Source organism: Triturus cristatus, chromosome 7 (genome assembly GCF_964204655.1).
Source record: "Triturus cristatus chromosome 7, aTriCri1.1, whole genome shotgun sequence".
In the NCBI taxonomy this organism is placed as follows: Eukaryota; Metazoa; Chordata; class Amphibia; order Caudata; family Salamandridae; genus Triturus; species Triturus cristatus.
This window is the reverse complement of record NC_140590.1, coordinates 1,340,728,005-1,340,742,809: the sequence shown is the minus strand read 5'-3', so window position 1 is coordinate 1,340,742,809 and position 14,805 is coordinate 1,340,728,005. Positions and strand designations below refer to the sequence as shown.

At 45.2% G+C, this 14,805-nt stretch overlaps 1 protein-coding gene across 3 annotated transcripts in view; it reads right to left on the bottom strand.

Annotated features, from left to right (window-relative positions):
• LOC146812000 (uncharacterized) overlaps positions 1-14,805 on the bottom strand; it is a 356,521-nt gene that overhangs the window by 102,193 nt on the left and 239,523 nt on the right. For all 3 annotated transcript variants that reach the window (XM_085618974.1, XM_085618975.1, XM_085618973.1), the window contains one exon: positions 3,612-3,667. In XM_085618974.1, coding sequence (XP_085475100.1) covers positions 3,612-3,667 — 56 coding nt within the window. The remainder of the gene's footprint in view (positions 1-3,611; positions 3,668-14,805) is intronic.

The window sequence follows — 14,805 nt, the reverse complement described above, 5'->3', positions numbered from 1 at the left end:
GGGCGACAAATTTCACCATCTTGGGAGACCTAAATATTCATTTTAATGACCCCACATGCACTATTAGCACCGCTCTGATGGCCGATCTGGCAGCCATGAACATTTTGCTCTGCAACTCAGGTCCCACCCACAAGGCGGGATATCGGTTAGACCACATTTTTTCCAATCTAAACAGTATCTTATGTCAGGCAGCCATTCCGGTACTCTGGTCAGATAATCGGTTTTAAGGTGAAATCGGAACCCCGGTGTGAGAACTCCTTTAGTTCTACTACCAAAGTGGGGTCCAGAAACTGGAAGAATCTAGATTTAGATCTATTTAATCAACATCTTACGATTAATATTCCTGCCATCACCTCAATTAATATAGCGGATGCTGACACTATCCAAACCTGGATTACTACTTCAATAGATGCATGTCTTCCAACTTCTAATAAAAAAATTAATAATCATCGCCCTCAAATGGGGGATCTCCCTCAACCGTCACAATCAGTCCACAATCTAGGTATAATCATCTATGAAACAGCAAGCAGTCAAGGTTGTTGCAACCTGCTTCACCATCGTAAGATGGCTCAAAAAAATACTCGATGTTACCTAGTCCCCACACAAAGAACAGTAATTCAGGCTTTGATTACATCTAGATTGGACTATGGCAACATTCTGTATTTAGGAGCCACCAAGGAGGTGGTTCGAAAACTGCAGGTTGTCCAAAACTCTGCAGCCAGTTACCTAGAAAGGCATCCATCTCAGGTTCTCTCCGTGACCTCCACTGGCTTAGGATGAAGAATCGCGTGAAATTCAAGGTCCTATGCTATATGCACAGGATCAAATCCGGTTCAGCACCACAGTATCTGAGCGCCTTGGTACACCCCTACCTCCCTAGGAGTCTTCTCCGATCCTCAGCTCAGGCAAAGTTTCAAGTCCCCAGAATTAAACTATTGCGTATGGGTGGCCGGTCTTTCTCCTACTTGGCTCATTCCCTATGGAACTCACTCCCATTACAACTCTGGCACGAAACTATTTACAACAAATTCCGTAAAGACCTAAAAACTCGGTTATTTAACCAATAGTGTCTCCCTCTCTTCTAGCGTTGTGTCCGATGGCGCCGGGAAACCTCAGGGTAGCTGTGCGCCTTAGAAAATTAATAATAATAATAAAACATTGAGGCGTGTGTTTGGTCCTAGATGCAGAGGGATGTCTCAGGATTTTGTCTGTAGGAAGACTATAGAGGTATAGTCAAAAGGTTGAGTTCCCATGAGATTGGTTTCTGGAGGCGTTGTGGTAGATAATGCATTAAAGCGGTTATATGAGAGCGAGAGAGGGAAGGAAGTGGGAGACAGGTAGTAATTGAGAAAAGATTAATTGCGCGGTATGGAAGAGCTACTAACGGTGTCACAGGTTACCCTGTGGGGAAGGAAAGAGGTCCGTCAGAGATACTATGGCGGTTTACATGTTTGCAGAAAGATATCTAGAGTATCCCCAATTTTTGGGGGGAGGGGTGGGGGGTAGTAGGGAGTTTAACTGCCGGTGTAAGACGCTGTCCGTGCCTCTAACGAAGCATCATTTCTTTTTTTTAAGGTGAACACCCATGGTACTGTTTTGAAGAAAAATACTAGTTAGCGCCACATAAAAAAACGATTTGTGGTCTAGGCATATTGTAAAATGGTTTCAAGTCTGGAAACATACAGGTTTGTGGGATAGAAAAATACACGCATACTACAATGAGTATGAATTTGGGAAGCAGCAGTATTGGCTAGAATACTAAGGAATAAAAAATAAACCAGGCCACGCCGGGGTTCGTGTCAGATGCTAACCTTTTGGCAAGTGTCTTTACAGAACAAGTGACCTGAAATGGGGACAGCCTGTATTTCTGCTGTGAAAGGGCAGTCAGTTCTCTGTAAATCTGTACCACAGTGTGAGGTGGAAAGCACACCTGCATGTGTAAGGCTTCACGCTCAATCCTGAGCCCAGAATTTGACTCATTTGTCTAGCGAATTGTTAAAGTTGCTGACACGCAGACAAATGTCGGCACTCCCAGGCTGCGGAACTGTTGCCTTAGAAGTTGTAAAATGTGGGCAAAGTCAAAGAATTTGTTTTGACCATAGGAATTAGGTCGACAGTCCTAACATGGAAAAAGAGCAAAAATAGTCAAACGTCTTGGAAACGTGCCTAGTCACAGTAGGGTGGCTGCAGGCCCCAGACATGCAAAGCTACATGAAACTCAGCAGGCAACTGCAAGTTGCAGCTTCTGTGCCTTCCAAAAGCAGAAATTATTACCAATGGAAACAAAGGCTCTGAAGTGAGTGCGAGCTGAGGGGGCAGTCTGCACTTGGAGAGGGAGAAAGTTAGGGACTCCGCTCTCTTTGGTGTGTGTGTGTGTGTGTGTGCAGGGCCAGGAGTTTAAGTAGGCAGTGCTGAGAGTATTCGAGCTTGGGCTCTTTTTGGGGTGCTCTGGGCACTTTCGCTTTCGGCGAAGCACATTTTACCTATTCAGGATTCAGTGTGTCTCTTTGCTGCAGGACCCGGGCTCAGGTCCCTGTCCGACATGAATCTGTGGGTTCTGAGGCACAAGATGGCCTACACGTTGAGCGCAGAGGATAAAGCGGCGGCCATTGAAAATAAGAATCTGTGGAATGAGCAGCACAAATCAAGATGTTGTTCCTGGGGAAGAGGTCGGAGGAGGAGGAGACAACCAGGGGTTCTGACATGCTTGCTCACAATTAAGAAATCTGTTCAACAAAAGCAGATTGAAATTAGTACTAGGGCCGAGGGACACTGATAAGAAGAACCCATGAAGAACATGAAATGGCATGCTACAACCAATGGAAACAGTATAAGTAAGTGGGAAGCACATGAACAAATGAAAAGTAAGGGCAGGATGTAATCCCCTTTTAAGATTTATATTAAATGCAGTAGATTTCACAAGCACATCACAAGTTCTGTGCAGGCGAAACCTAAAAAGGTAGACAGGTATTTGGGCCAAAAATAAATGTCTTCGAGGCAGGCCTAACGCTTTACAGCACAAACACAAAAGTGGGAAAAGTGTTTAATTAGGTCTAGGCATAGTATGTTGTCCTAAAGGGTAAGCTTCTCGAACAAAACCTATGCTTGACATCACATACACCCTTCCAATACAGAGCAGCCTAAAGTGCACCAGCACAGGGAGTGAAGAAAACCTTGCCATAGTTTAAGTGGGTATGGTGCAGTTCTGCTTTTTCTTCCACATAGCACAGCAGCTTTCATTGCTGCACTGCGTGAAATGTTACCAAATCTGCCCCTTTGCATTTCTGTTTAGGCTCTAGCATTTAGAGTGATCTAGCGGGAGGCACAATAAAATATGGAGATGCCCGACTTCACTAGGAACCGTATAATTACATCTATGGCACAAATTGTTAGTAATAAGAATGTGTTCAAGCAGCACAGATCGAAACACTAGTACAAATCTTTGCAAATAAAAGGAATCCATATACTTCTGAAGTGTGCATACGGAGAACAGATTTTCATTAATGAAGATTGAAGCATGAATTAAACAAATTTGAACAAGCAATGTGAATCTTAAATAGTGAGAACCCATACACAACCATTGTGAATTAGCACAACCAAGCAGATGGCACCTGTGGGTACTTGCAAGTTTCCTCTCTGTTCATTCCACGCTTGTTTCTCACGATTTCTGTCAAATAAAACAATAAAAATGGTAACATTCTAGAAATCTACAAAGGACAACATTGTTAGCACATCACTCATTGGTGCGCAGATGAGTTTTCCCAAAACAAGAGCAAGCATTACCTTTCAATGCAAAAGTGAGTGTGAAACATGCAAGATGCTGTAACTATATATGCAGAATAAAAAGAAGTGACAGTGAGAATGAGACCTACACCCAGGCATACCAGTTTCACTTGGGGCGTCACAGTGAAGAGTACAAAGTAGTGATGGATTGAATGCTTGAATTAAATTCACTGGAAACAAGCTGCACAGGGCTGAAGAGGCCCAAATAGTCCACAATTGATCTTGGGTTGCATGTGTTCTGGTTCAAGTAGGACGTGGCTTGTGAGTTTAGGCTGGATTGTTCCTATTGGAAATGCAAAACTACGATAGCTGTGGAAAAGACTGTTGCACATACAATGGTAGCAGTATGGTGGGTTAGTTTCGCCAATCAGGTTAAGTAGGAGCTAGCGCTCCTACCATTTCTCTGTTACCAGATATTTTATGAAATATGGACAGACATAATGGGCAAACAGAAACTGTTAGAAATGGGGTATCTGGTTGGCAGAGGTATGCACCCTGTCCAAGCAGGAACCACTACTCTAGTCAGGGTAAGGTAGATACACCCCAGAGCAGTCAGGCTTAGCTAAAGAGGCAATGTGTAGAGTATTTGTGCAGCACACTCAAACAGACACTGTAACACAATGAAAACACCACAAAAATACTCCGCAAAGGGTTAGTAAAATAGATAATTTTATGAGTAAAACAACACCAAAACAACAAACATCTAATCAGTAGAACTGGAGTTATTAATCATTTTTAAAGATTAAATCAAATTATAGTGCTTAGAGTCAAAGTGCCAAAAAGGGACATCTGGTTGTGAAAGACAGAGGTAAATCCTGGGTTGACTCCTATGGAGAGACTCTCACCTCTCCTCCTGAAAAAGTACACTGAATGGAGGAAGTTTGAATGTCGAGGATCCGATGTGGGGAGCAGAGGAGGTGATGCATGGTCGCTCTCATGGATTTAGGCGATGCATTGGTTCCAATACAAGGTTTGAAAAATCCACTCGACCGCTCGCATATGCGAGCTAAATTAAACGAGGACGAGCTGTTTTTAGGTCCTACTTGCCCTTTCTGCCGAGTAGGAACACAAGCTAACTTTTGTCCTTTGTCTTTGAAAAAGGAGCAAAGGTGACACGATAACCAGATTTAAAGGCATTTTTATTGCTCACAAAGTTAATGAGCAATAAAGATGCCTTTAAATCTTGTTATGTTGTCACATTTGCTCCGCATTCAGAGACGGAGGTCAAGTAGGTTGCTGTTAGGTCGAGGAGATTTTTCAACGTACTAGACCTGCAGGACCAGTACCATTTTGGGGATTTTTCTAGCCCTAATACATGCAGTCAGTGAAACCTTTTCGATGAACCCCTCAGCGGTGCACAAACGTCAAGCTGCACAGTCCATCATCGTCAAGGCACGCAGTCTGTTGTAGCAATTCAGTGGCGCAGCACCTGCATCTGTGTCTAAGAGAGCTGTGTCGGTTCCGAACGGCGCAAAGTTGTCACTGCATGGATTTTGTTGGATTACCACAGAAAAGTCACTTCCAAGGGCCCACAACTCGCTTGGCACCACTTGGCAAGGCAAGACTTACAGATGACAGAGTCCAGGTGCTGTTGCAGGGTTGAAGGAAGTCTTTGATGGCTGGAGACTTTAGAAAAGGGGGAAAGCCAGCAAACCCTTGGAGTCATTCTGGGTTCAAGTTAGATGGGTCCAGTCCTTTTCCTCAGCAGGGCAGGGGTTAGCGGACAGCTGGTACCAGGCAGCAGATCAGAGCAGAAAAACAGTTCTTCCAGAACAGTAGTCCATTAGAATGGCAGTCCTTGTAGAAGCACAGCAGTCCTTCCCGACGGGTCCAGCAGTGTACTGTCTAGGTAGGGTCAGAGACCCAGTACTTCTACCCAGTTGTGCCTTTGAAGTGGGGGTGACTTTAAAGAAGGGTTCCGAAGTGCACACAGGTCCTTTCTTCCTAGTTCTGGTAGGTGGAAAGCAGCCTTGTGTGTAGAAAACAGGACACTTCCTATTCAGGTGTGTCAGCTTCCCCCTTCCGGCTCAAGAAAAGCCACCAGAATGCAGGGGAATAAACTTACTGTGTTTGTGGCTGTCTAGAGGGAATGTTCAAAGTGGAGCTGTCACCCACCCCAGACGTGTATTGGAGACAGGTTGCAGGCACACAGAGCAGTAAGCACAGAAAAATGTCAACTTTCTGAATGTGGCATTTCTAAAATAGTAATGTTAAATTCAACGTTACAAGTGAGGAGGATTTGTCATTACCATCCCAAAGATATAAAACATGATGCAGCTACCCCTTTGTAATCAGGAATTACAGCTTACAAGTGTATCGAAGAATTCCCAATGTTAACCTATGAGAGGAGTAGGGCTCACAGCAGTGAAAAACGAATTTGGGTGTTTGGCACTACCAGGACATGCAGAGCTCACAAGTACATATCCTACCTTTTACTTACACAGACCCCCTGGGCTACCTAGGGCATACCTTAGGAGTGACTTAGGTATAATAAAAGGGGAGTTTAAGGCTTGGAAAAGGGTTTTAAATGCCGAAATAAAGTGGCAGTAAACTGCACATACAGGTCCTGCAATGGCAGGCCTGAGTGATTCGAAAGGCTGCTTGTGTGGGTGGCACAATCAGTGCCACAGGTCCTAGGTATAGGGTATATCACTTTACAAGGGACTTGCAGGTAACCTAAATATACCGATTGTGTATACACCAATGTTATCATGTTTAGGGGGAAAGAACATGCACTTTAGCGCTGGTCAGCAGTGGTAAAGTGCTCAGAGACTTAAGTACAACAAAAAAAAAACATTCAGCAAAAAGAGGTGATAAGCAGGCAAACACTTGGGGGGGGGGGGGGGGGGGGGGGAAGACCACCTTAAGGATGACAGGTCTAATAACCATGCTTGTGCCGTGCACATGTATATTGCCAGAAGAAGCAGACGCTATTTATCTTCAATGATTTTATACATTTAATGGTCTGGAGACAAGCAACAAGTCTCTCTTCCATTATGTTTCAATCTAGCTTGTTCCAAAGACTTCGTAGTCATGGATGCACATAATTAATGCAAGTAACTGTATCTAAAATAACAAATGCATTCTTTTCTATGACATACTCTACCTAAAGCAATTTTGGATTTATTTTCTTTTACTCAGTAACACAGGCTTTCTGTTTGAGACTTCCAATGCTAGCCTTGCGAAAGTCCAGTGGTACAAAACACATTTTGACTGTATGGAAAATGTGCTCTCGTCATTTATTTCATCGCATCACTACAAACCAGTTTTAAACAGGAAGACCGTGTGAACTTTGGACTTTATTTAATACAATATAATAGAGTGATCCATGGCTACAATTGCTTATCTTGTGAGAAGCTGTTCTTATTGGAGTAGGACTCGAGCTGATTTGCATATGGCAAAGTCAAAATCTGAGGTGACATGTTGGAAAAAACCGGACAATTGATTGGGATGCGGCCCAAGCAATTACTAGTGGCTGAGATTAATTCAAGCATCTCACCCATCACTTTTTGTATTGTTCATTGCAGCAACATATGCAGCAGACAGATTATGGGGGGAATGTTTGTTTAAAAAACGTATTGCAGCCTTTTATAAACTTCCATGTCAAATAAGAAAAAACCTCTCCTAGAATGTTCTTCATATTTTAAGAATTCAAGTCAGCTCTTTCACAGGGTTCAATCAGTGTGAAAAAACCCAAATCAAAACTACATTGAAAACACCACGTACTCACCCCCAAAATTATCTAAAATGTTTTTGGCCTATGTTTATGAACAGGACTTTTTGGGGTACAAGAAGGTGGTCTCAAAATCTAGATTAGTTCCTTAAAACTCCTACAAAAGTCCCAAACAACAGACAACCCAAACCAATAAACCCCAGAGGCTACCAATCAAACAAAGGCAAACCAGAAACTATGTCCAAAAGTGCTCAAAATGTGCCGATTTCCCCTTAGCTATTCTAACTTTACCTTGGGGTAAAGCTAACAAGCTCCACTACTGTGGAACCCTGTCCTCCCCTGTTTTGCTCTATGTCCACTTCTGAAAAGAGGCAAAGCTATTATGGAGCATTACTGCGGTGCCAGCCCTTCCCAGAGTTCCTTTAAACTCGACATCTAGTTACAGTTCTCAGCCTTGGGCACGTCAGAGTCCAATAATTTACAAATCATCTTGCTGATTTGCTTCAAGGCACACGTGGGCATCCTGACACACTAAATGTAGCATCAAAGTTTGATCCAGTACCTGTCCTCTAATTGAGCTACTGATTAGATGTGCAGATCTATTATACAGCCATTCACCATCACACATGTCATTGACATGGACTTCCAAACTCCTTCCTCCCACAGTTCCTTGATGTACCACGATACTTGCAAGTTTCTTACAAAACAACTTCACATGCCTCCCTATTGCTCAAATTGAAAAATGAAAAAAATCTGTTTTTTTCTTTAACACCCAACTCCCAACCAATTTAACAATACCATACTTATTAACTGCTCCAAGTTGTCACCCCATTTCCCACTTTCACCTAGAACTGCCCAGCAGCTAACACTAGTCACATTCAAACATTACACCTGTCTCGGACCCCTACCCCCAAACCATTTAGGGAGAGAACCAGTCTTAGTACACTTGGACCCAAACACCCTTACAGACCAACACTCACACCTTGCACAATTCGATTCCTGCTCCTTTCTCTGTTCAGTCCACCTCTTATCCCTTCAATGGCTCAAAAATCATATCTCCAACCTCTGCTTATCCTTCTCACAACAAAATCTTCCACCAGCTTTTGATCTCACCCCTCATCCCCCCACATTCTTCCTCATACATGCACCTTGTACTTCAGCTTTCTCCTTCTATCTTCAGTAATACTTCCAACCCCCTTGCAATTATGGATTCTCCTCTAGAGTCCTCCTTTAAACATGAGCCTAATCATATTTCAATCACATCTCAATTTCCAATCAACAGCACCCTTACAAACTCCACTAAATCCAGGTCATCCACACCATTGCCCTCTGCCATTCTTTCAATATCTTGATGTAGTGACCCTAACTTAAGTCTGTTAGGACATTGTGGTATGGTCGGAGAGGGCACCCTTTGTAGTAACACTTATCAAGAGGAGAGCCCTTGAGAATTACCTACTGTGCCTCCTAATCAATCAATCATGGTTTATAAAGCACTGCAAATCACTTGAGAAGGTCTCAAGGTGCTGGTGTTTTCAACTGCTTCATGGAGATTTGTTAATTCGAACAGCCAGGTCTTGAGTCTCTTCCCGAATTGCCGGGGTGATGAGGCGCTCCTGAGGTGCAGGAGAAGGTTGTTCCAACCGCCAGGTGTTAGAAGGAGCATCCTCCACTGTTGCCTCAGTGGATCAAGGGGGTGTCTGTGAGGAAAAGGGAGGCGGATCGTAGATGTCTGGTTGGTTGGCGGAAGGTCATGCGTTTGTGGATGTATGCCGGTCCTTTGTTGTGCAGGGCTCTGTGTGCATGGGTCAAAAATTTGAACTGGCATCCCTCCTGGATTGGGAGCCAGTGTAGCCTCTTGAGGTGGAGTACACTGTGGGTCAGTCTGGGGAGGCAGAGGGGGATTCTTGCTACAGAGTTCTGTATTGTCTGTAGTCTATTCAGGAAGCTTGCGGTGATTCCCACTTAGAATGTGTTTCCGTAGTCCAGACTGCTGGTGATGAGGGTCTGCCTGACGGTCTTTCTGGAGTTGACTGGGAGCCACCTGAAGATCTTGTGGTGCATGAGTAGGGTGGTGTGAAAGCAGGCAGACAAGACTGGGTTTACCTGTTTCTCATAGATAGCTTGCTGTCCAAGATGATTCCAAGGTTGCAGGCATGGCCTGTCGGGGTGGGGGATGAGTCGAGTTCATTAGACTGCCAAGCGTCATTCCATACTGAGGAGAACTTTCTTCTGGTTTGTGTTGAGCTGGAGACAGCTGTCGTTCATCCAGTCGGCAATGTTCATCATACATCTGTGGAAGTTGGCTCTGTAGGTGGAGGGGTCTCCTGACAGTAAGAGGATAAGCTGGTGTCGTCTGAGGAGATGTGGAATCTGTGCCAACAGACTGTGTTGGCCGGGGGGTCATGTACGTGTTGAAGAGGGTAGGGCTGAGTGCATTTCTTGGGTGGACGCTGCAGATGATTCTCAGGTGACGGTGGGAGACTGATTCTCTGGGTTCTTTCGGTGAGGTATAAGGTGAACCATTTCAGGGGGTCTCCCTGAATTTCGATGTGCTGGAGTCTGTTGATCAATATTTGATGGGTGACAGTCGAAGGCAGCTGACAGGTCCAAGAGGATGAGGGCTGCCAGTCCGTTGTGGTCCAGGTGGGCCCTAATGCCATCGGTGGCTTCAATCAGGATGGTCTCGGTGCTGTGGTTGGCTCGGAATCCGGATTCCGAGGGGTCCAGGAGGTTGTGGTGATCCAGGTGTTCGGTAAGTTGATGGTTGATTACTTTCGAAAAAGGGGAGCAGGGAGAAGGCCGGTAGTTCTTTGGTTCTGTTGGGTCGACAGATGGTTTCTTCAGGAAGGGCCTCACTTAAGCATTTTTCCAGTCCTCAGGGAAGGAGGCAGAGGTGATGGCGGTGTTTAACTTTCTTGAGCTTGCTGCCAATAGTCTTGTTCCCGAGGTTGAAGATGTGGTGGGGACAGAGGTCCGGGGGTGCTCCCGAGTGCACGGAGGTCATGATGAAGATTGCGTCTTGAGTCGTGAGAGGGTCCACATTGGTGAGCAGGTGTTCAGTGTTTGTGTTTATGGGTTAGAGCAGGCTGATGTGGTCAGTGGCAGGGGCGTTGGGGTTTTAAGTTTTCGTAGATGACAGATCTTGTCGTAAAAGTGGTCTGCCAGAGTGACACAGTTCTAGGGAGGGGGTATCATCATTCTCGGTGGTTGTGGGGTTGGGTAACTGCTTCACGATGACTAAGAGCTCCTTGCTGCAGTTTGTGCTGGCTTCCATGGGGTCTGCTAGGGTGGTGCTCTTTGTTTCTCAGGAGGAGGTGGTACTGGTTGAGTGCGGTCTTGAAGGTGGTGTGGTCTTCTGTCTCTTCTGGTGCAACAGTTCCTTTCTAGTTGCCGGCAGTTGAATTTAGCAGATTTCAGCTCCACTGTGAACTAGCTGGCTCATCTGGAAGGTCCTTTGGATTTGGCTGGCTTGTTGGGGGAGAATATCTCAGTGCATTCTGGGATCCACAGGGAGAAGATCTTCGCAGCTTGTTCTGGGTTGGATGTTGTGTTTGGGAGGTGGGAGTTGAGAGGGTTGTTCCACTGGCCTTCTGATATCTTTTTCCAGTTTCTGCTTATGCTGGTGAGAGGTGGGGGTGGTATTTGCCAGTTTAGGTAGGTCCAAATTCCAAGTGTAATGGACTTAAGGTGACTACCATAAGTCTTTTGGAGGTAGGAAATTCCTTGTCCCACATGTGTGCTGTTAGTTAGGTCTCGCCTAGCGTTGCAATGCATGCGCTGCCCGCTCGGCGAGACAGTTAGAGATGAGATTTCAGAAGGGGACTTGAAGCCCCTCCCAACATTTTCATTGGGTCGCATCAGCTAAACGCTGGCTTCCCATTGAAAAGGATGCTTGTTCACTGTCCTTTCTCCCTTTTGGACGGCCCATCCGGACTGGGTCGTCTGCTTCATGGCGGTCGTGAAGCACTTTCTTATCTTTAGGGGGGCGCATCTGTTTCTAATTAGCATGGCATTAGCGCGGCCATGCTAATTAGAAACAGATGGCCCCCCCAAAGATAAAGTCTGCAGTACAGCATTGTTCCAGATTGTAAACTTTGCTGTTTTATTAATATGTCCCAACATTCACATTATTAGCCTGGATGTCAATATATCCCAGTTTGTGCACGTTTCGGTCATAAGTGCCCGTTTCACATGTGTGTTCGCGGTGTGTCTGGTTTCACAAACACACACTTCCCTTTTATCCCACAATTGATGGTCGGGTCATGTCCTGGCTCTTTCGGCGGCAGCCTGTGGTGTGAGGTGTACCGTCTGGGGGCTCCCAGCGTCTGGAGAGAGGTGGAAAGTAAACCTTGCCTCTCTTCAGGGAAGGAGTAAGTGTCACTTCAGCCAAAGAGCTTTTACTGTCAGTGGTTACAGTGTTACAACACCCCTCCCCTTTGTTTCCCTTCCATGAGTCACGGGGACCGCGGACTCGGAGTTTCATTTTTCCCGCTTAAACGGTTTGAACAACGCCCAGGACTCTTCGCTGCTCGGCACAGTTAATCCCTCCATAAAAGGGGCAGGCCACATTCTACCTTTATCACCGAGTGGGGTTGTACACTGTGTGTATATGTGTATGTACACTGTTCAGTGTGTAGGTACACAGTTGAGAGTGTGTTTGCACACCGTGTAGAGTATGTGTGTCTGGGGTTGTACACTTTTTCGCACTGTGTACAACATCTTTAGAACTGGTACGAGGTTTAAAGAATGTGAACATCATTTGGAAAGTGTGCTTGTGTGTGCGCACTTTTCGGAGCCCGTGTAAACTGTTTAGAGTATGGTTGGACGCTGGTGCGTGTGTGTACACAGTTCAGTGAGCGTAAGCACAGCATTTACATTGTGAGCGCACAATGGTTAGTTGTGCATGTGCTTGCATGAGTGCCGTTTAGGGTTTATAAACAATGTTTATAATGGCGACTGCGTTTAAAGCGGGTGTACACCTTTTAGAAAGGTGTGTGTGTGTGTGTGTGTGTGTGTGTGCGTGTGTGTGTGTGCCTGCTGACTGTACAGGGTTTGTAGTCACTGTTTAGAATAGACACCGCATACAAAGTGTATTTACACTGTTTAGAACGTAAGCCGGCCCGCGTGTGAGTGTATGTGTTCGTCTGGGTGCTGTGCATGGTTTGTATTCACTGTTTAGAATGGGGACCGCGTGTAAAGCGGGTGTACACCTTTTAGAAAGGTATGCAAGCTTGTGTGTGTGTGCGCGTGTGCCTGCTGACTGCACAGGGTTTGTAGTCACTGTTTAGAATGGACACCGCATACAAAGTGTATTTACACTGTTTAGAACGTAAGCTGGCCTGCGTGTGAGTGTATGTGTGCGCGTGGGTGCTGTGCATGGTTTGTATTCACTGTTTAAAATGGGGACCGCGTGTAAAGCGGGTGTACACCTTTTAGAAAGGTATGCAAGCGTGTGTGTGTGTGTGCACGCGCGTGCTGTGTAGTGTATGTACTCACTGTTTAGAAGGGGACTGCGTTTAAAGTGAATGTACATCCTTTGGAAGGTATGCGGGTCCGCGTGTTCGTGTGTGTGTGTGTGTGTGCGTGTGCGCATGCGTGCTGTGCATGGTTTGTACTTACTTTTTAGAATGGGGATAGTGTTTAAAGAGAGTGTGCCCCGTTTAGAAGGTAGCAGGTCTGTGTGTGTGGTTGGTGCTGCATTCGCTCCCTAAGCTTCATAGGCTGGCACTGTTAACAAACAACTATTAAGGAGTCGTGCTGGGTACGAAGTGCACTGCCAAAGACTCATATTTAGTGGACATTCCACCCACGCACCTCACCCACAGCAGCTCCATGTGCTAAGGTGCATCCTATGCGTGTCGTCCGTGGGGCAAACACGCCGCAGCGCAGGTCAGTCACTGCCGGTAACTGTTTCAGTTCATTTTAAAAGCTCAGGCAGGTATGGGGACCACAAAGAGCGCCCGCGTTCAGATGTCCACAGAGCTTAATGTGTGAAGGAAAAAAGTGTGAGGGTGCAGAGTTCTCATTTGAAGCCAGTCGTCGGCACTGCGGATGCTGTGATTTCCTAGTACCATTACCCAATTCCACCGGATGCCCCTTTTTCCAACTCCACTTTCTGTGCCTTTACTTCTCTCTCGTGGCCTGCTCTCTATCTATATTGCCTTTCATGGTCTTTCTCCCCTTCATTCTCTCCCTTTCTCCATTTGTCTTTCTTTTGCCAGGGTCAGCGTATAATGATGAAAGATTTAACTCTTGGTCCCCAGAAAGGACTGTCGTTGGCCAGCACCTACGAGCACCGGCACAAATTAGGCGTTGCTGAATACTAGAGGCTGGAGGTTTGTGTGGTAGGTTGATGTTATTCTGGGCTGTGATAGCAGTTGAAATTGGTCATTTTAAATTAATGGGGTTTTTTCCTCTTCAAATTTTTTGTCCCACCTGAGGTATGAGGATAAGAGCAAAGGAAGGAGTGTTGTTGAAGATTCAAAGCTTTTAAAGTCAAAAAGAGGAGTATGAATTTGATCCTTGTCTCCATTGGTTACCAGTGGAGGTCTCTCAAATGGGTGAAAATGCGATCATATCCCTTGGTGCATGCAGTTAGGAATAATGCAGATTGATGGGGAACTTCCATGCAGTGCCATATACGTTTTACTGGCTCCTGAGAGTAATACTTCCCGTAATTACTTAGAGAAAAGACAATAGCTTACATGATGAACCATACGTCAGACTGTGTGAATAAGTGGTTTGAGAAAAGAGCGGCTCAAGCTGATATTGTACAGCAGTTAGTAAGAGATTTCCAGAGAGGTTGGCAATAATCCAAAAGCATAATTTTTGGACTTCTTGATTCAATTTGGTACCAAAACCACCAGATTGGGGATCTTTTCCAGTATGTGTACATTTCAGGAGTGTCTGTTAAGTATCATGAATTCAGTCTTTTTAGGGTTGATTTTCATTTTTCTAACATCCATTTTTGTATCTTGATTAAGGTGATGTTAAGTGCGTGGACACTGGTGAAGTGGGAGATTTTCATGTAGAATTGGGTCTCTTTCGCATGTTGATGGATGAACACATGAGAATGCCATACAAGCTTTTTACATCGGTTTTCTTTAAATGGTCTTGTTCCAGTGCAGTGGAACAATGGAGGTACATTAGGGTTTAGTCAATTGCCTCAAGCTCTCGATGGGTAGAGACTATTAAAGACAATCGAAGGTGGCTCTCTGGTGGGATAAATCTTAACTCCTGTATCCTGCTATGTTCCATGTCTCCTCCTTGGTGGTCCCACTCACATAGTGAAGATAGTGGAAGAATAAAAAAAAATATTGCAGTGCCCAGTCAACTAATCTTTCATTTCT